We start from the raw sequence: 20703 nt of genomic DNA on the forward strand, positions 1-20703 counted from the left end.
GCATCTTACCAACATGAATTCTCATAATGCTCCTGTCAGAAGAGTAAACTAACGCACAGAAGTAGTGCATGAAAATCAAAGACCTGAAGGGAAATCAATACAAAGATTAGAATTAAGGGCCCCCAATTTTGTTTTCAGGATGCAGATCCTGAGGACCAGTTTCTGTCCTTATTATGCTAGACTTCCACACCTGGTTGCTTAAGACTTGAGGGGAATTTTTTATGCTGATGTTGCCAGGTGAGTCATACAAAGCTTGGTGGAAATAACCAGTGAAGGATTCATCCTGTGCAAAGGACTTCTGCTGTTGCCCCAGGCTTCCATGCTGGTTCTGTGCTTGTCTGGATGATACTGGCACAGAGAAGGTGCTTGGGGGTCTGGGAATTCAGCTGGCTCACCCATATACTCCTGGGGATTGTTAGATTCCAAAACTCTATCAAGATCTGCTGGTATCTAATGAGGAAGTGATTGATGCCTCACTGTTCAGATTCTGCTCAATGTGAAACTTGAATGAATAAGAAAGCCTGTCCCTGTGCTTTCTAAGAACTGCACAAACACTCACAAATCACCACAACACTCCTGTCTCACAAGTAATTGCTGGACAGCTTTAGCCCTAGAAGGGAATTAGCCAGTTACTGTCAAGCAGTCTTTAAACAAGACAGGGATCAGAAGCAGCAAATTTCTCTGCTTGTATGCTTGAGATCATTCTAATTCAGATGTTACAGTCACATCTTGAAATCATTAATACTACCTTAAGCTTGCCTAGTATTCCCATTTCTCCTGAAAATGCTTAGCTCAAGCAGATCCTGAAGTATTGATTCTGTATCAGCAACAGACTAAAATTTGTAGGGTCTTTAAACAAAAAAAGATACAACAGCTCATGTTATGTGTCTTTTCTCAGCCCTTGGCTGCCTAATTAAAGTATATGTAGTAGAGACTATAATTTAGTAGACAATAGAAACTCTACTGAATTAATCTGTCTAGTTTGCTGTCTTGTCTTTAATGTAGAACAGTATGAAGTAATGCAGGAGATGGTGCAAAAAAACACACAGTGGGCAAAAAAGGATCATGTGGTAGACTTGACTTGTGCCATGTCTAAATCATAAACTGTTATACTAAATTTTAGCATAACAGGAATTAAGCATGTCCAAAATTGTTATTGAATCACTTCCCCAACAAGCTCTTGTGTTGTACAGTATGTTTTATTTTATTTTATTTTATTTTATTTTATTTTATTTATTTTATTATTTTTATTTTTATTTTATTTTATTTTTTTTACCTGACTGGTAAACACGCCTATAATCACAACTGAGAGATTACTGCCTAACTGAAGTAAATGGTGTGTAAAGTCACAGTAGGAAATATAAAACAGATTTATTCCTACTGCCTGCTTTGCCTTTCTTCAAGCACTAGAAGGCTGGTGTTGCCACCAGCACTGAAAGAATATTGTGAGGCACAGTGTGGCAGCTCTTCGTAGGAGAAACGCTGTTTAGGCTTCCACCCTTTGGCAGCAGGTGGGGCAGCAAGGTTGTCTCTCCAGACATCTCTCCATTTCCTTGCCCAGTTCTATATTATTGTCCAGAAATTATAATCTTCCATTGATTTTCTTTCCTAAAGATAATACAAGTGGTCATATGTTTTCACTGGTTATGATTCTGATTCTCTTTACATGGGTCTCAGAGCCTTCTTCCTTTTTCTTAATTTAGATTATCACCTATCTTTTCTTCATATTGCATCATCCAATTGACTTATCTTCTCTTGTTCTTTAGATGTTTCCAGATGTGTGGCTGAGAGGAAGTACACCCAGGAACAAGCTCGCAAAGAATTTCAACAAGTGTTTATCCCAGAATGCAATGACGATGGCACATATAGTCAGGTTGAAAAATTTTCATTCAATATCTTGCATGACCAGAAAGTCAGAATATGTATGTTTGCAGAGGATGAAGAGGAGACAAATGTAATGAAAGGAAATGTAATTTCAAAATGAAATGTAATTTATGCTAACACTGACTTTGAAAAATGGAAGGAAAAATAATTTTTTGTGCTGTCCATGTTCTTTTTTCAGAGTTGGCCAGCAAAAAGGCCAAACATTACTGTTGTTCATGTACACTCCCTATTCTTCTAAGCTGAGGCAGCTGAGTCATTCTTGTAGCCCCTGAATAGTCATCAGATGGTAAAATGCTTGGAATTTCTGAACTGTTCCTGATCTGAACCAAAGATCTTGTAACCAGAGTCCATATCTTAGTGCTAAAGTATGAATCATACAGGATTCTTTCCTTTTCTCAGCTGAATTTATGCACAAGCATATGGTCTGAGACCAATTTACTTAGTTTAGATTGTGGAATTCAGAAGGGATACAATTAGAATCTTACTGTGTGATAAATATTCAAATCAAGACCAGCTTCTGCTGCCTCTGTTCCATTTCAGTTGCAGTGTTGTGCAGAAGGTAATCCTTCTTGTTTTAAGCATGGTGAGGGAAGAGAAGTTTTCCCTCAGGAAATATAATGCAATTGATTACTAAGAGGAATTCCAAGAGCTTCCTTTCTGACAGTTTGGGAGATGAATAATGCTGGCTGAAGCACTCTTGTCCTGCTCCTTCAGTGGGTGGAACAATATGTTCTCTATGTGGAAAAAAACTTGAGATTTCTTGCCTCAGGAACAGTTTATGTGTCCCTTGAGGAGCTTCACTGTGAGGTTTTCACAACACCTGCACCTCACTCTTTTAAAATAGGGTGTAAACAACTGCATATTTCATTTTTTTTTTCTTCTATTGGATTCTGAAGGACCTACCTCACTTTGCTTGAAATAAATTCTTCTTTACACTAAAGAATCATATGTAGGACTGAGATTAGATCTGTCATGAATTATTGTTGCAGGTTTTGTTAATATAGTTTTCTGGGCTAGTCTTTTGTACTCCTGTCATGAATATTGTGGGATAACAGACATACGTCTGACAAACTGCATGTGGTTCATGTAATTTCTAACAGGTTCAGTGCCATAGTTACACTGGATACTGCTGGTGTGTCACTCCCAATGGTCGTCCTATCAGTGGTACCGCTGTGGCTCACAAAACTCCCCGGTGCCCAGGTAAGACTTGTTTAGCTGGCCAGGTTATGACACGGTCTCATGAACAGCAGACTTAATCTGTGGCATTTGACTAGACATTAGGAAAAAATTATTCACTGGAAGAGTGGCTCAGGCTAGAAAGAGGTGCTGACAGAAGCTGTGGATGTCCATTCCTTGGGGATTTGCAAAACTCAAATGGACAAGGCTCTGAGAAGGTTAGTCTAGCTTTTAAGCTAGCCCTGCATGAATTCTGAGGTTACTGCCACCCTAAACCTTCCTGTGATTCTATGATCCATCTACTTTATTTGTACTATACTCTGGCTATTGAAGGGATTTTCTGCAGTGTTTGTATGATATTTATATGTCAATATATCAAACCATGCAACTGACTTCCTGAGGCAGTCCTTTCTTTATGTTGAAACTCTCTTGCACATAAACTCTTTGCAAAAAATTTCACAGGGCTTTGCCTTTTTGATATTGTAAGTATTTAAAGTACATAGAAAAAAACAAACAAACACACTCTTAAAAAAAATATGGAGTGTGAATGTCCTGATTTGTAATGCAACCATGTAATGCAATTCAATGAAAGAATTCCCACAGCAAATTCCATGAATGACCAGATCCAGAGGAGAAACAAAAATGAAACAAAGCGTTAAGAACATAATGGAATCATTGTCTGTAGAAATTAATTGGAAAATCAAACTCTCTATCATTCATCAGGACAATTAACAGGTTCACCATTTTTTAGGAGTTTGCTTCTGATTCTGTTTCATTGGCATTGATAACAAATGTAAATCTCCAGTGTATGAACAGTTACCAGGGTTGCTATTCACCTTCCTTGAGGCAGACACAATTGCGCAGAAAAAGCTCTAAAAATATTTGAGCTCTATGTATTGCATTTCTGTTTGTGCTGCACCACCATTCTTTGTTGGAGTGAAAGGAATAGCTTTAAAAAGCTAACACTGTAACATAAATGAAGCTGAAATAAAGTGGACTAGGGACTTTGAGGGTGTTTACCTGCTCTGATTTACTTCAGTCATTCAAGCAGAATATTAATGTTTTTAATAAATAGATGAAGGAAGGAAGAGACCAATGTGAAAGTTTCAACAGAGATTATAACAAATTAATTCCACTTTTAATGTCTGTCTTGTCTAAAAGATTTGCAGAATCTTTCATGCATGTAGGTGAACTTTAGCCAGTAAGAGTAGTCTTCAGATAAACCCTTTTGATCCAGTCTGAAAAGTTGTTGTGGAATGACAGTCAGTTTTAACAAATAATATAAAATGTTCAGAAGCCTTAAAATAGATAGTGTAATTATTGTTTGTAACAGGATCACATTTTCAGAAGAGAGATGGTCAGGATAGCATTTTTATGCTTCAATGTCTTCTTGAATAAAGGTGCTTTTGCATGTCCATAGCTAGGGCTTCTCTGAAAGCAAGCCTTCATTGCTTTCTCTGCAATACCAATTTGTAGCTTCCTCCCTTTCACTGCCATCAGTGAAAAAGGAGTTATGCTGATGCTGAAAGTTCAACAAGTAGTTGTTTGGCAGATGTGTCACAACATATGGCATTATTTTTGGCTCAAAATTTTACTGAGTAGGTTACTGTACTTTCACTTTTTCTGTTTGGATTTGGTATTATTGAGGAGAAGCTGTAGTGTAGTTCCAAGTTAATTAATAGGTTAATATGAGAATTATTCTCTTTGCAGGAAACAAACCATGGTTCCTCTCAAAGGTATATTCATGTGTCTAGAAGATAAATTTCCAGATTTCTTCAGTTCATTTTTGAAGGGGTGGGAAGGGAACTTAGTTTCACAGAAATGCCAAGGAGAAGGTGATAGTAGCACTCAATTTTAATTTAGTAGCTCAGAGATAAACAGACTGTTCTAGGGCCCAGGTGAGTATGCAGAGTCTGAGTTTGCTCCATGGAAGACTGTGGGCAATTTTCAATTGTTAAGAGACCTTTTGGGATTATCTCTGCACATTTCCTCTTCTGCTTGTATCACTGCTCACCATTTTTCCTTTGTCCCTCAGGAAAGAAGTCCACTTATAGCAGAGTGTGGAAATAGATTTGAAGTGCTAGGGAATTTTGCAGTGGTAGTGGCTAAGGGCTCAGTCTTAAAGTTCTGGAGAAACCCTCTCATTTAGCAGAGAAGGCAGCTACAGTTTTTCTCAGAAATTTATGTGGTATAATAAGGCAAAACTCTGCTCTTATATTGCAGAATGAAAGCCTGAAGCACAAATGCATCCTTCTTCCATTTTCCAGTATATATTCAAAATTGCCATCTGTTTAGGATAACAGACTTTTTTTTTTTTCCCCCCCTAGAAAGGCTGTTGATGTTTTCCAGATCATCATTGATTCCTTTTTTTTTTTTTTTTCTTTAGTATCCCAATGTACGGGAATTACAATCAAAATATTAGTGGGTATACTGAAGTTGAGTAGATGTACTCTTATCTCAACTAGTATTTCAGGAATGCCATTTCTTCAAACACTGTTGTCTCTAGTCAGTCTAATACATTGTGCTGTTGCTAGCCTAATTGTAGGCATTGCCTTGCTATTTTTTGATATTGCAGGCAGATCTCCTGTAGTGGTGTCATCCTGGCATCAGCAAGTTAATACATTTTCAGTTGCTTCTATGTATTCTACAGACATGATGCTGTAGCTGTATCAAAGACATTTATGCAAATTTCTAAGTTTGCATGTGCCAGAGTTTTTATCCCAGGATCATTTTTGCCACCTTTCCCCTTTAGATGAGAATCTGCACAGAGAATCAAGATGACAGGTAGAGTCAATTGTGAACATGCTTTTGTAATGACTTTCTTATAACAGATGTGATACCTCAGAATGTGTGAAAAATTATCTTTTTTTTTATGAAAATGTTCAGTGTCTCTTTTCAATTCTAGGTTAATTCTTCAAAAACTTCAGATAAGGTTTGAATACATGTCTAATAACCTGTACTTTTCCTAAATTATTGGATAATTTCTTGCCTTTCATTTTTTCCCAGTAGAACCACCTTTGGTGAATATCCAGAAATAGGAAAGAAGTGCGTGGCAGCCTGGAAGAATCTGGATTTTAATAGACGAAATGTGAGGCAGAATTTAGAATGGGCAGTTAGTAGTTGGGTTTTGTGATTCCATCCCCTATCTGTGCTTCACATTTACTGTGTGATATTAGGTATCTGAAACAACCTCTAAGTTTATCTAATTGTTAATATTGCTTAGCTACATAACATGATGCTTCCTAAAGCTAGCTTAGATCCTGAGACAGAAAAGTGTCAGACATATATATTTTTAATGTATCTACAGTAGCTATATGAGCCATTTTTTGCTTGTTGCATTGTTCTGGTTGCTCTTATTGAAGGTGTCTTTTTTACTAGAGACACAAGGTGTGGAAGGATGAAGGTTATAAGAAGCATCATAAAATGCAGGACTGTCCAATTGATTTATGTGAAATCTTCACTTTGATTACTACATCTTTACCTGAAAGAAGCTCTTCTTCCATCCTTTCCAGTTATTCCCATACCAACACTTAGGACTGCTAAAACACACACAATAAATCTCAGAATGTCGTTCCACTCCATGGAAATAATCTCCACTGTTCCAGGAGCTGTGATGAGAAGGAGAGTAAATCAAACACATTCCCATGACAGCATTAAAGAGAAAGCTCCTTAAAAATGATGAATGTCCCCCAATACTTTCGTTAAAGAACCCCAGACATAAAAAAGACATTTTTACAACTCCCCATCTCTGTTATCAGCACCACAGGAAACTGCAGAAATTCCATAGGCACAGAGTCCTGGGAAATGGGGCAGAAATTGAGAAGCAGGTGTTAAATTATCATTGGAAAATGCAGTGTTTGCCTATTGTACAGTTTTTATGCCCTATTAGCTATTCTGGGCTTCTGTCAGTGAAACTGCAGAGATATGGAGACATGTTTTATTATTCTGTGAAGCAGTTTAGCTATTTTACAATTTAGATGACAGGATCATCTTTTAAGGGGTAAACACAAGTGCCTTTAAAAATTCAGAACTCTTCGTCTCTGTATAGTAGTATAATTAGACAATACGATGAAAACAAATATAATTGGGAAGTCAATGAACTTTTAAAATTTACATTATGTGTATTTTATTAATTGTGAAAAAATATACATCCTTGAACCACAGAGGTCTCCTATCCGCATACACATTATAATACATTCCCTATATGTACACAGTCAGACACACACACACATGAAGTAAAGAACAACATGGGAAGTTTACTTTCCTTTTCTTGATATCTGCATTCAGTTATTACATATGAAATATTCTTTAGTAGGAGACAAGAGGATAATAACTAGATAATAGTAGACTTTCATCTTCTCTTTTAAAGCCCAGCTGCATATGATCAGAACTATAGAAAACTGATACACTATAGAGTCACAAACTACAAAATATACATCACATTCCCTGAAGAAGATATATTGTGCCTCAGAAGATGTTACGCTGAAACTGGGCATGATTGTGGGGTTTGCAATAAGCTAAGGCATTAAATTCTTTCTTTCTTTCTTTTTCTCTCTTTCTCTCTTTCTTTCTCTTTTCCTTCCTTCCTTCCTTCCTTCCTTCCTTCCTTCCTTCCTTCCTTCCTTCCTTCCTTCCTTCTTCTGTATTTCTCTCTTATCTTTCTTTCTTTCTTTCTTTCTTTCTTTCTTTCTTTCTTTTCCTTCCTTCCTTCCTTCCTTCCTTCCTTCCTTCCTTCCTTCCTTCCATCCTTCCTTCCTTCCTTCCTTTCTTCCTTCCTTCCTCTCTCTTCTCCTTCTTCTCTTTCTCTCTTTTTTCTCTCTTTCTCTCTTTTTCTTTCTCTCTTTCTTTCTCTCTCTCTCTTTCTTTGTCTCTCTCTCTTTTCATCAGAATAATGCACAAGATGGAATGGCAATAAACTCTTCTTGCTGAAATAATACTAATGAATTTAGTATCCTTCCTTCTCTTCTCCCATTCCATAAATATATTTATGTTGTAATTTGGTTGCCTACAGTGCACTGAAAACTTGGAAGCTGATTGTATTGCCTAATTTTTAGATGAATTATACATTGCTATTTTTGTTTCTTGCCTAGCTAAAAATGTGAGCATTCATTGTGAGTATTAAAGATACAATTCCCCAGAAACTTGCAAATGCAACTTCTATCACTATTTAGCTAGAAGGATTTTTACCTCAAATATATTTAGAAAATTGTAGAAATAACTAATATAAGCTCAATAACCCTTCCTCACCTCCAACTTAGAGACAAGAAGAAAAGTTTCTGCAACATAAATTTAAAGTTTCAGCTGAAGCTGAGTGAAGGGATCAGATTTCCCTTTGTAGGAAATTCTGTGAATATTTTTGTTAGCTTCCTAATACTATTAAAAATGTTAGTCCAGTGAATCTAATTTTGCCAGTATTCATTTGATTTCATAGCAAAATTAGAATTGCTATGATAAAGTTAGCCTTTGTGGAAGCCACTCTCTTCCTCCATCTATCAATTTTCCATCAAAATTGAAGATAAAAAAGCCCAAAGCTTAGAAGAAAGAATTCAATTATCCCTGACTGTACGTTAATATTAAATAGTTATTATTTCTTACCATTTCACATACAGATGGAGTAATCTGAAGGCATCTTGGTGCTAATGAAATCTGGAAAGATTTTTCTGCTTTTGGTTTAAGATGTGGAATATTATATAAATTTCACCAATGTGTTAAATTACTTTGTTATAAACTGAATTTTAAGTTCTATATCTAGTAGTGGTTCTGAATGTACATAGAAAGACAACACTGTGTCAAACGGAGGCTTTACTTACCACATTTTTAGTGCAAAGGGACTATTAATGGCAGTACATCACACACATTCCTCACACCAAAACTTCATTTCTACTCAAAAAATGGTGTAAAACACTTTAGTGTGGATGAGAGTCAGACCTAAAATCTCTATATTTGCAAGAGAATTTTAATTATACTCCTGTACATCAAAATTATACTGAGAAACTACAGGGTTAATTGTAACTGGATGAAATTTGAGGCAGGATTAAATCACTGGTATTTAGTGCAATTAGAAAAACCTGTAATTTTGTATGCACTGCTTCCTAAAACTGGAACATCTTATTTGAGTTCAAGCTGAGCCTCTTATCAAACTCAAGCCAAGCACCAAAAAGCTCAGCTCTTCTGGCTTCAGCTAGCATAAATGCAAGAATCTGACTCCTCCTCAGGGTGAACAACATACATTGGTATTACAGTCTATTTAGAGCAATCTATCCCGAAATACTCTTGGATATAATTCCTACAATGACAGTAGCTTTATTTTTCCTGTCTGAATTAATACTCATGCATCACTAAGCATATTGAATTTCTGGTGATTCAAACATGATACAATAAAAATGCGCTACTACAAAAGAAAAAAAAAAGAGAAAAGAAAGGGAAACAACTCTAAACTAGCATACTTTTTAAATGGATTTATTAAATATGTATTAAAAACTGAATCCTTCAGAAGGTGATACCAGCTTGGCTGCATCATTATGTATTCTTTTATGGAGGGTTTATAATCAGATGCCAGGTTTGTGATGTTAGCTGTCTTTCCTCTGGCAGATTCCAATGTCTAAACTTTATGCTGAAGTAACCATCAGTTCAGCATGGTAAACAAGGCCTGTGATCTAGTGGGTTCTCTTATTTAAATTGTCCTTTTAGTACAGATTTACTGTGCTGCAAGGTTTAGGGTTTTTTTGGTTGTTTGTTTTATACCCGGTGAATTTAGTTATTCCATAGGGAAAGAAATTAAGAAAATTAAGACAACCAAATTATTTAACAGATTTTTGAGCTTCTTTCAGATTTTTTTTTTTTTTAACAGGTGTATGTGAGAAGAGATAATATGTTAAGAATTAACAGACATCATGCTTTTTAATTTTTGATCACTCCATGTGGCTCTCCAGAGAGAAAAATACCACTTTTAAAGATGTTTTCTAATGCAGCAGAGATAGATGTGTCAAAAAGAAGTGGCTAGGAGTTAGAGCTGTAGTAATGAAACCTCAGTGAGAACTAAGGAAGTACTTCTATTTTAAAACCTAAGGACAACTAGCTCTTGAAAGAAAACTAAGCAAAGCAGTAAAATGTTCATTTATTGATGACTTGGAATCAAGACTGGATGTGGGGTTGGAGTCTAAGATGGTAGAATAAGCTGTTAACACCCATCTTCTGCAAACTTCCTACCTCTTTACCCACCATTTCCTTTCCTAAGAGCCACAGCTCTGAGGACATCCCCCACGACCAGCTCAGGCTCAGGCTCTTAAGGCATTGTCCCTGCCTGCTCCAGCACACACAATTTCCACACCAGCATACAGTTTCTGTAGGGCGGTGTATGAGATATTTAAAGCAGAAAAAGGCAGTTTTTAATCTGAGTCAGGACTGGGCTAGGGGCTGAAGAAGGCCCACAGAGCAGGTGGGGTGCATGGGCAAGACTCGGTATGTAGGAAGGGCGTTACCCTGCACAAGGAAACACCAGGGAGTAGTGCAGGGGAGATGACTCTTACTGCAGGGCCTGTCCTTGCTGGGCAGTGGGGAAGGGAGATGTCGACTCTGCAGCATGTGAGCATGTTCTCGCATTTGTGTCTAGGTAGTATTTAATGTTTTGCCTTCTCAGGTGCTGTGGTGGCCAAGAAGTAACATCTGAGAGTAAATCGATGGTACACAAATGCAGAAGTCAGGAAAAGCTAAAATCTTTGGTTTGCAAGAGTTTACTCATATTTATTGCTATAGTAAACAAAAATGAATCATTAAAGCTGAACTATGTTTCTTAGAAAGCACACTAAAAGTGAAAATGGTATTTTTCTGGTTAATTCCTTTTTCCAATTGCAGGTTCAGTGAGTGAGAAGCTGCCACAACGAGAAGGTGCAGGAAAAACAGGTAAATATCATAGCTAGTCTTTAAATAGAAACTAAAATAGCTGTGGGATACACCACTGTGATTTTCCATAGGTTTAAATTATCAATATATATTCATCATGTATTGTAGCTGCATATATAATATATATATGTGCCTACATGCTATTCATTATATATCTGCATTGTAGATATTTAGTCAACTTATGAATATAAACACATATGCATGCATGTATGTTTTTGTCTATATATGCATAGACATTATATTTTTCTTGTCTCAGCCCCACAGAGTTTGCTATTCTGTACTGTTTGGAAAATAACTTTTCTTCCCATAGCTATACTCTGAAACATTTTCCCATACTGTTTTCTTGCCCTAGAGGACAGATTATTCCGTCTGTTTGATAAAGACAGCATTTTGCAGTTCCAAAATCTCAGGAACTGTGGTTCTCACTTTATTTCCATAGTAATCAGTTCTTGAGTCATCTTGGACCCAGCACTTTGCTCTATATTGTGATTAATTCATCTGATAGCTTACATTCATGGCCAGATGGTTGTTATTGTTAGAGATAGATCATGGTTTATATCTTGTTGGCAGGACAAAATCTGATATGACTCCAGCATAGCTGGTAGATGCAAATGAGAGAGATGCCTGTGCTTTAAGCAAAATTAAAGCTTACACTCTCCAAGAGCTTAAAATAATTTTAAATCCAGCTGACAATAGCATAGTAAATGTTGCTTTTAGTTACACTGGCATAAACGAATTTTAAAGAAGTTCCTTATATTGATGTTAGTTCATGCTGTTTGGTCCGCTGTAAATATAATTGAAATATTTTTTCACAGGAACTTCTGCAGCCCAACATTTAAATAAACTTTCATTTTCAGCTTTGAACTGAGTGAAATATTCCATATATAAAACCTGTCTGGAATCCTCTATTTTTGTTTGTGACTGTAGTGGCTGAGATGCTGAACCTGGAATGAACGATCATAATTTATCAAGTGTCTCTTCTCATCACATGTATTCATGTCTAAAATGATACGGTTGCACTTTACTCAGGTCCTGATTTCATTCTTCAGCACGAAGGGCCACTGACCTGGTTCCCAGGTGATCCTGGCTCCTTTCAGACGCTGCTAACTTCCTCACCCTTCTTCCAGCCAGCCTCATGCTTTAAATGAAGTTATGTTGTCAGAGACATCACAACCTCTTTAGAGACCATCACAGAGTAGTGAACAGGGTCAGCTGTTTGAATTAAAGAGCTATGCTTTGACTTCACAGTGTAGTAAAAAGTATCTTATTGCTCAGCTTGAAAGGGCACAGCAGTAGGTTTTGAAATAATCATAAAGCTCCCTGCTCATCTTTGCTCTGCATGTTCCTGTGGACACAGGGGGTGCCTGGATGGGGGTACCTGCCTGTATTGTAATCCAGCAACCTCAGACAGGTTCACAACATTATCACTGCTGCAGAAGACATGCTCTGGACCTTCAAGTGTGGTCTTGAGGACTCTGCTCACAGAAGATGACAACTTGGCAGGCCATATCTGTTGCAGTAGTGCACCTCACTTTCTCCGGGTATTCCAATACTGAAAGAAAATTTCCAGCTGCAGATTTGGAGGTCAGGATCTCTGTTTGCATGTTTGCAGGTTTACATATTGGACCAAACAGGAATAAAGCTTGAAAGGTATTTCCTAAAGTGTCTTCCCTGGCCCTACAGTTCCCTTCTCTATCCAAGGGAAATATTAAGACCATCTGAAAAGCACAAGTGTTAGAGATGGGATCACATCCCTTTTTTTCTAATTCTTAGCTGACCGCAGGGCTATGATCTTGGTAACTGAACTCTGACAGCAAGCAGAATGGTTTCTGTTTAAATATATGCACATATGGACTGGTATGAATGTGCCAGCGAGGAAGACCCATACAATTTACCTGTAAGATATCTAAATAACTTGAAGATGAACTGCTCCTTGGTTGTGACTTTCTACTGAATATGATTTTGAACACTGGAATGGCACATGCCTCGTCGTTCCTAACACAAAAGGTTTTTCTGAAAATACGATGTAGCTGACAGAGTGCAAACAGAAATTTAATGTGGGCATTTTCCTGCAGATTAAGGGTAGTTAAGGAGCTGTTGTATCTCCTCCAGTCCTGAAGTGTAGTTAATACCTTTTAGATTATACAGATATCCTGTACCAAAAGTTTGGTTCACTGATGACCAAATGCAGACCTCTTTCTTTCTTTTGGTTGGGACGGGACCTGAGGCCAGTTCTATGACTCAAGCATGAAACATCTGTTGAATGAAAAAAAAAATCAAATTATGAACTCTTTTAAATGCTGCTTGACCAAAGTTCAATTTTTATTGGGCTGCTAGTCGCTAAAGTTGCAGCATTATATCTGAATTTCAGGCAATAACATAACATCAGATGTGTCACAAACTGAAATTGTGTACCAAAAGATGATTAGAAAAATGTCATTTAAACCCTAAACCAAGTTTCTGGCTGAGATGTTGATAATACTTATCTACCTTAAGCTACCCTCTGAAATTCTGTGTTATCTGAATCACATATTTGTTGATGGTCTAAATGTAAGTCTTGATTCTCAGTACACTAGGGCACTTGATGGCATCTCTGAAATTAATTGATGGTCTTATTCACCACTCAGAGGACACCACAAAAATACCAGCAAAACTAATGAGAAGTGACAGTCTGTAATGGCATTAGAACAAAATATCCTGCCTTTGCGTGGACATGAAGAATGAACATTCTTGAAATAAGTCTCATTATCCTTTGGTTAAAACATTTTGCAGTGAGAATAAGTTTCTATTGCTATTTCTTTGGTTCTGTGAAAAGCATGGAGGTTAGTGTTCCATGGGTACAAATTTGTTTTTACTTGCTATCAGTATTTACTTGGTATCTTTATTTGCTGTGAACTATGCTTTGGCCTCTAGAGAGGAAGGTGAGAGTGTCTCCAAATCCTCTGTATGATTTGCATAAAAACAATGCAGATTTATAAAATAAAAACATGTGATAGTGACAACAAAGAGAACAGGAGGATGCTGTTCTGAATTGCAGTAGCAAGAAGAAATAGAAACAGGCAGTGTGTCAGCCTGAAAGCTGCTGCTCAGTGTTACCCTGGTAGGGCTAAATGCAAGAGGAAGTTCCTCATGAACCTTCAGTTCTACCTTCCATCAAAATGCCAAGAAACAATCTGGAAACTATGTTGGTCTGAGATCCAGCTGTGAAGCTGCAAGAAATGCTAACACAACCCTTGCACAGAAGGTGCTGTTTATTGTGGGATGTTCTTTATCTTGGCACAGGCTCCATGCTACAAGAAACAGCAACGACTTGAAAATATGTACTAGCAAGGCCTGCTAGGTCCTATTTACTCAATAACTGAAACAATTTAAAATAAGAAAAATGTAATAAAGAAAAGATGGATCTTTGGGTACCTCTCTTTCTCACAGAATCTTAACTTAGATAATTTTTCATATTGAACTTTTCTTTTCCAGCACTACTTCCACTATGTTTTACTGAATCTAATATTACTCACATCCTCTTATCATTTCTGTAAATTTTCCTCCCTCTTTTCTTGCAGCAATGATTGGTAGTGGATGGATGGAGGTGGCTGACTGGAGGATAAGAATTATGCAAACAATATTCTAGTTCTCTAATCTCTGAATTTTGCTTATAAAATCAACTGACTGTTAAATAGATCCTGCTGTGCTGAAAGAAACTTTCATTTTAAGGTGTCAAAATGCCTGCGGTCATTCATTCACCCTGGACTGCTTTTGCTTTCACAGGTCTTAACCCTTCTACACATGCATCTAATTACTTCTTCAGAAATGCTCATTTCATCAGTTATAATCTATAAGTATTGGTGTGCAGCATTAAAAATGAAAAATTACTTTCCAGGGAGCTACCTGCTCATAATTCATCAAAGACACTGCAATCATTTCATCAGCCATAATCTCAAAATCCGTACATTTATAGTTTGCAATGTGATGATGTAATATACCTGTGCTGTGTAGTACCTATAAATAATGTTTAATTTATTGTTTGTTTACCGGCCGGGGCTATGTGCAAATCATTAGTATCAATCATGTATGTACACTTATTTAGCTTACTCTCATAATTGTAGTCTCCTTGCAAATCTTTTCCATTCTGAATTCAGATGATGCCTCAGCTCCTGCACTGGAGACTCAGCCCCAAGGTGATGAAGAAGGTGAGCATCAACATGAATTTAACAGTCTGGAATCGAACTATGCAGTATGGACCATACACCACAATGTCAAATGCTACCTTAGAGTTAGGAGCAACTGTTGGGGCAGTAGCAAGAAGTTGAAAGCATCTGTAGGTTTTTCCAGATAAAGACAGCAAACACAACAAAGTCTTTACAAGCAATGATTTTCATGTGATAGTTTTGAGATGGCGTTGTAGCTATGGATTCTACTATTAGCAATTTCAGTTGTCACTACTTGGACAGAGACAGATTTTAAATTTGAGCCAGAGCGCAGGTTAAAAATGGGGAAGTTAAAGGGTAAATTCTGTCCTTGGCATATTGCCTAGTAATCTTAAGGTTGACATTTTGTTAGGCTTATTCGCCTTTAGGGAAACTTGGTGTTCTATAAATGCAAAGCTCAAGGCCTACATGTGAAGATAGTCCTGTATCACAGATGCCTTACCACTCACTGCAAATCTCACAGAATCTGATCTGCCTTTATTATGTACTTTGAGTCCTCACTGGAATATTTTTATTCTGATTAAGTATAATTTTAGTCTAAAAGTATTTATTTTAGCCTTTTGTATGAATGGGATAAGGAAGGAACTATTCATGCCTTTGCATGAATAAAGGTTTTAACTGTCCTAATACAAACCAGTGTGCCCTTTTATTTTTAGATACATATATCTTTAAAACCAGCCTCTTACTATTCAACCACTAGTTACTTAAAAAAAAAATAAAAAAATTACCATTCACAATTTTTTTTTTTTCTAGATATAGCTTCTCGTTATCCTACCTTATGGACTGAGCAAGTAAAGAGTAGACAAAACAAAACCAATAAAAGCTCAGGTAAGAAACTTATGTTGTCCTTACTTTGCAAAGCTCCCATGAGGAGCATTAAGCCTTTTTAAGACTGAAGCCATTTAAGTGGATGGATGGATCTCACATTTTTTTTTTCCCCTCCTCTTTAATTATCTATGTCTTTATTATTTAGAGGTTTTTTATGTTTTGTTTTGTTTTGGGTTTTTTTGGGTGATGCATAGCAAGAGGTGCTTGGAAAATGACAGTGTGGGTTAACCTGTTTGGTTGCAAAACTGAAAAGAAGCAAACTCCCATCAGAAACCAGTTGTAAGTCAACAGGAAATTGGAAAGACAGTGTTACCCACTTTTTGTTAGATTGCTCACTTGTTATTTACAGACTGAATTTTAGCTTTCCTTTTTTTTCACCACTCTTCAGAATTGAGCATTGTAAACCTGCACTAGGAATGTCAGTTGAATGTCTCAAGACTGAATGCTCTAAAATATTCAGATAAATTTAGTGCTCTGGAAGACTATAAAATTTGATGCCTTCCTGTTCCTTCCTTCCAGTGGGATAAATTTTAGAGAATCTTCTTAGGTATTCTTGTTTCTTTTTCTCTGGAAAAGTGTTTAATTTAAAAGGAAACATTAGTGATACAGGCTATGACTCACTAAATCACCCAAAAGCACACTTCAGATCCAGTGGAAACTGACATTGTACTTTGCATTAAGTACTGTGCTTTAAGTATTTTACGCAATTGAGGCCCAAAAGGATTTAAAAAGACAAGCAATCACCATAAGAAAGACAAATATGGCCTTACTGAGAGTTTTACAGATTCTTTTATATGAACTATTGTTAACATCAAAGCAAAAATTATTAATATTTTTTTCCTCTCCTTGATGCTCCAGTAGGGACTTAAGGACCTTAAACAGAGTGAAGACAAGAGTTTGAAGCAAACATTTTCCATGCTAGAGGTTTATTCTGTCATTTCTTTAGTCATTGTTAGAAAGAATTCCTTTGGGATTTCTGTTGTGTAAAATATATCTATAGAAATATGTCACTTTTAGGAGTGTTTATTTATTTTTTAGAGTGCTAGAGACTAGATTTAAAGCAAGAATTCTTAAGTTTGCAATGCAGTTGCTGGAAGCCAAAGCTTACACGTACATGCACACACACAAATTAGAAAAACACCAAAGGAAAGGTAGGTTTATTACTGGGAACTTATAATGTCCCATTCACCTAAAGACATATTTACAAAAGAAGAGAAAGCAGAAGCATAGTCTACCTGTCCTATGATTGCTAGCCCATTTAACATCAAAAGCACAATTGTGCTGGATTTGCTAACAACGGGACTTGCTCACAACTGCACAGGGGATGTACAGGGGATGTACAGGGGATTTCTGAAAGACTACCACATACTACAGTTTATGGGGCCATACCCAGACTAGCAGAAATAAGTCAGCAGATACTATGTAGCCAGACAGACTTTAATTTGTAGACATACCTGATGTACCTGAAGGCACTACTGCTCTCTGCTATAACTCCTTTTGTATAAGTAGTATGACATAATCAATCCAGATAAATCTAGGTGCTAAAAACAGCATCTTCACCAGTTGTGCCAGGCAGTTTCTTGCTTCCAGACTCCAAAAATATAATGTGTGTCAGTGACTGTAGATTTACAAGTTATTTTGATGGCTGAACCTCACTAATACTCAGTAAACAGGTCTTTTAATGTCTTGAAAGAACCAGGTTAGATTTTCCCCTTATTATCTCTCAGAGTGATGCCAAGGCTGTTGGGAACATCCACAGAGAAAACTTGGGGCTTCTACATGTGCAGAATAGGAAGGATGTCATGACTGAATCCACCGGTTTGTAAACTAACCACCTTTGGACACCTAGACTTCAATTTAAGGGATAAATACAAATGTCTTCTTTACTCAGTTTATGTAGCAAACTCTGATTCAGACTTGGTAATACAAACACCAGAAAGCTTATTGAAATGTATTTGTCTCAGAAAAATGAGGAGAATTTATGTCTGCATGTGAGCTGTGTTTATAAAACAGAAGATGAAACCCAGTTTATTGATAATGGACTAAATTTTCCTTTTCTATTTTACAGTTACTTAAGTGCTTCCAAAGAAATTCTTCAGGTGCAAATAACACTGTGACCTAGCCTTGTTTGTAGAAAATAACTAAAGAAAAATAATAATGCTAAATATTTCAGGCAAACTCCAAATATCCTACATAAAGGCTGACTATTTTAGTGTGTATTGCTTTTATTTTTCTATTTTTTACCTAAATATATGTCTTAATATTCCATGGTCATAAAGAAACTTGTCTTGACCTGAGAAATCAGTCTCCTTAGGGGACCTGCCAGTTACAATTAATGAATAAAATCAGCATAAGCTTTTCAGTTTTGGAAGACAGAAAATAATAACTCAGGAAATTCTAGTTTATATTAGTTATCCAGTGCTTTCATTTGGTTAAATCCTCTTAAATTAGTTTAGCACAGTGTAGTGGCATTTGAGAGACTTACAGATGCAGGGCATGGAATTACTGGATTACATATCTGTGCTCTATAATGACTTTGGGTGCATATTCTTTTTGTTGGTTCAGAGAGATATGCCTTCGCTGCTCGCTGAAGGCATTTGCATAGTGGTATTTAACCTTTTAGCTTTCAGTGACAAGATGTTACTGCTGGCAAAAACCCATTAACATTGAGTCATGTAACAATAGCTCTGTTTAGAGTGGTGTATTTGAGTAAAAAAATCTCCAGTTTAGCCCTTTTTATATGTTGAAGATGATTTTCAATGATTTTTAAAATACTTTTTCTTTCCAGAATTAGAAAAAAAAATGCATCTGGTTGCTAAAAGGACATAGAGTTTGCTGAGATTATGTTTTATACATATGTCTTGGTGCCTTTGCAGATATTTTAAGAATTTTTTGTTTCTTCTAGACTTTTTTACCCCTGCACTCCTCATTTCTTTCTCCATTTCTGTCACAGAGGGACCCCAAAGTCAGTTTTAGGCGGACAAAAAAGTCCAAAACAGACTTTATTCTGACCGGAAAAGTACAGCCAATAAGCCAACTAGAAACAGGGTTTATATAATTAGTTAGCACTCCGTTAACATAAAATACAGGTTCCTATATCAGTTGAGGAGATTATTGGGGTGCAGCAAAATAAGAATAATGGGGATCCACAGTGTGCATGCATGCACCCACAAGAAACAAAGCCAGAGCTCTCTGACTCCGGGATACTAAACTCACCTGAATTAGGCAAGGACTTACACTTCCTTGTCTAACAAGGACTACACTTGCCTGTCCGGCAAGGATTACACTTGCCTGGCTAGGCAAGGACTTACACTTACCCGAGTTTGGCAAGAAATTACACTTGCCTGATACGGCAAGGACATAGATTATCACTCATCCAAACAACGAGGTGAGGCGCTTCCAGTCCTGGGATGTTTCCTTAGATGGCATCCCAGTCTAAGGGCAGAACTCTTGGCTCAGCAGACCCACAGCTCCGAGAAGACCACACAAAAAGAATCTTCAGCAGGAACCCCATTTTATAGTCTGATCAGACCTGGCTGTGGCATTCCAGAAGCTTCTCAGCACTCCCCCTCCTCTCCTAATGACCCTGGCCAACCGATCTGGGGGTCTCACAAAAGAGCCATTAACTGCCCCATTGAAGGAGAAGGGGATATGCAACCTTCACACCAGTTCTTGGGGGGCGAGGGGAGGAGTGCAACTGCCACAATTTCACATAAAATATTGTGGGTTTGCTGCACTAGACTGACAAAAATAAGTATTACAGCAACAGCTAGCAAAAATAAGCAGAAATGCATTAAAAACACTGAACATGGGACTATATGGGTTCTGAATAAGGCATCAAAATGTAGCTGCCTACATGCTGCTGTCTGTATGTGAACACAGTGTTTAAACTCCTGCTGTAGTTTGCGGAGGTGCAGTCAGTGTGGTCTAGAGAGCATCCCACCTCATCGTAGAGCCAACACTCACACGTGGCCAGCTAACTAGATAACCTGACCTCACTGAGTGTGGTGACTCATTTAAATCCCTAGCCTGTGAAGGTACCTGTGCTTCAGATGAACTTAATCCCACCCCAGTATCAACTGAAAAATTCAGATAGTAGTCTTTTGGAGCTTTTGCTTTTTGTGAAGACGAGAGGACAAAAGGTTTTTTACGTTGAAGAAACTAGATATTTTGGACTATGTCCTCAGCAGTTGCTAGTTACTGTAGCTTCAGGGCTAGGTCCAGCCTTGTTGTGGGTGGAGAACACTACATGACAGTACAGATATTTTCCCATCATCTAACAGGGAATATACAGTTCCCTGAGGAGAGCTCAGGTTGGACCACAGATCTCTTACTTTCTCCTTGCTACATCTGCTCTACCAGCAGCTTATATCCCTTTTGGATACTTTGAAACCAAGTATGACATTTGCCAGGAGATGTATGCTGATTTTTGAGTATAGGCTAAGGAAGGGTAGTTTAATCCTATTCACCATGGCCAATGAAGCTTAGCATTCATTTTGTTGGCTTGAATTTAAGAGGCATATTTTTCTAATAGTCGGTCATGGGAGCATTTTCATTAAAAATAAATAGGGTGACTTTAATTGATAATATTGTTACTGTTCAAAAAAATTCTTACAGTACTGAGTAATTTCTAAGTACAATCTGTACACCACACAAATGAGAATAAATAATAATCAGTATAAAATTTAACTAATTTTGCAAATGCAGG

The 20703-nt window shown here is 37.2% G+C and overlaps 1 protein-coding gene across 1 annotated transcript in view; it reads left to right on the plus strand.

Moving 5' to 3' along the window:
- SMOC2 (SPARC related modular calcium binding 2) overlaps window positions 1-20703 on the plus strand; it is a gene marked incomplete at both ends in the record, with an annotated part of 140668 nt that overhangs the window by 54377 nt on the left and 65588 nt on the right. The window contains 5 exons of the mRNA XM_080342548.1: window positions 1767-1873; window positions 2985-3084; window positions 10915-10962; window positions 15066-15149; window positions 15921-15995. Of these exons, the coding sequence (XP_080198674.1) occupies window positions 1767-1873; window positions 2985-3084; window positions 10915-10962; window positions 15066-15149; window positions 15921-15995 (414 nt within the window). The remainder of the gene's footprint in view (window positions 1-1766; window positions 1874-2984; window positions 3085-10914; window positions 10963-15065; window positions 15150-15920; window positions 15996-20703) is intronic.

Source organism: Nesoenas mayeri, assembly GCF_963082525.1.
Source record: "Nesoenas mayeri genome assembly, chromosome: 3".
Lineage (NCBI taxonomy): Eukaryota > Metazoa > Chordata > Aves > Columbiformes > Columbidae > Nesoenas > Nesoenas mayeri.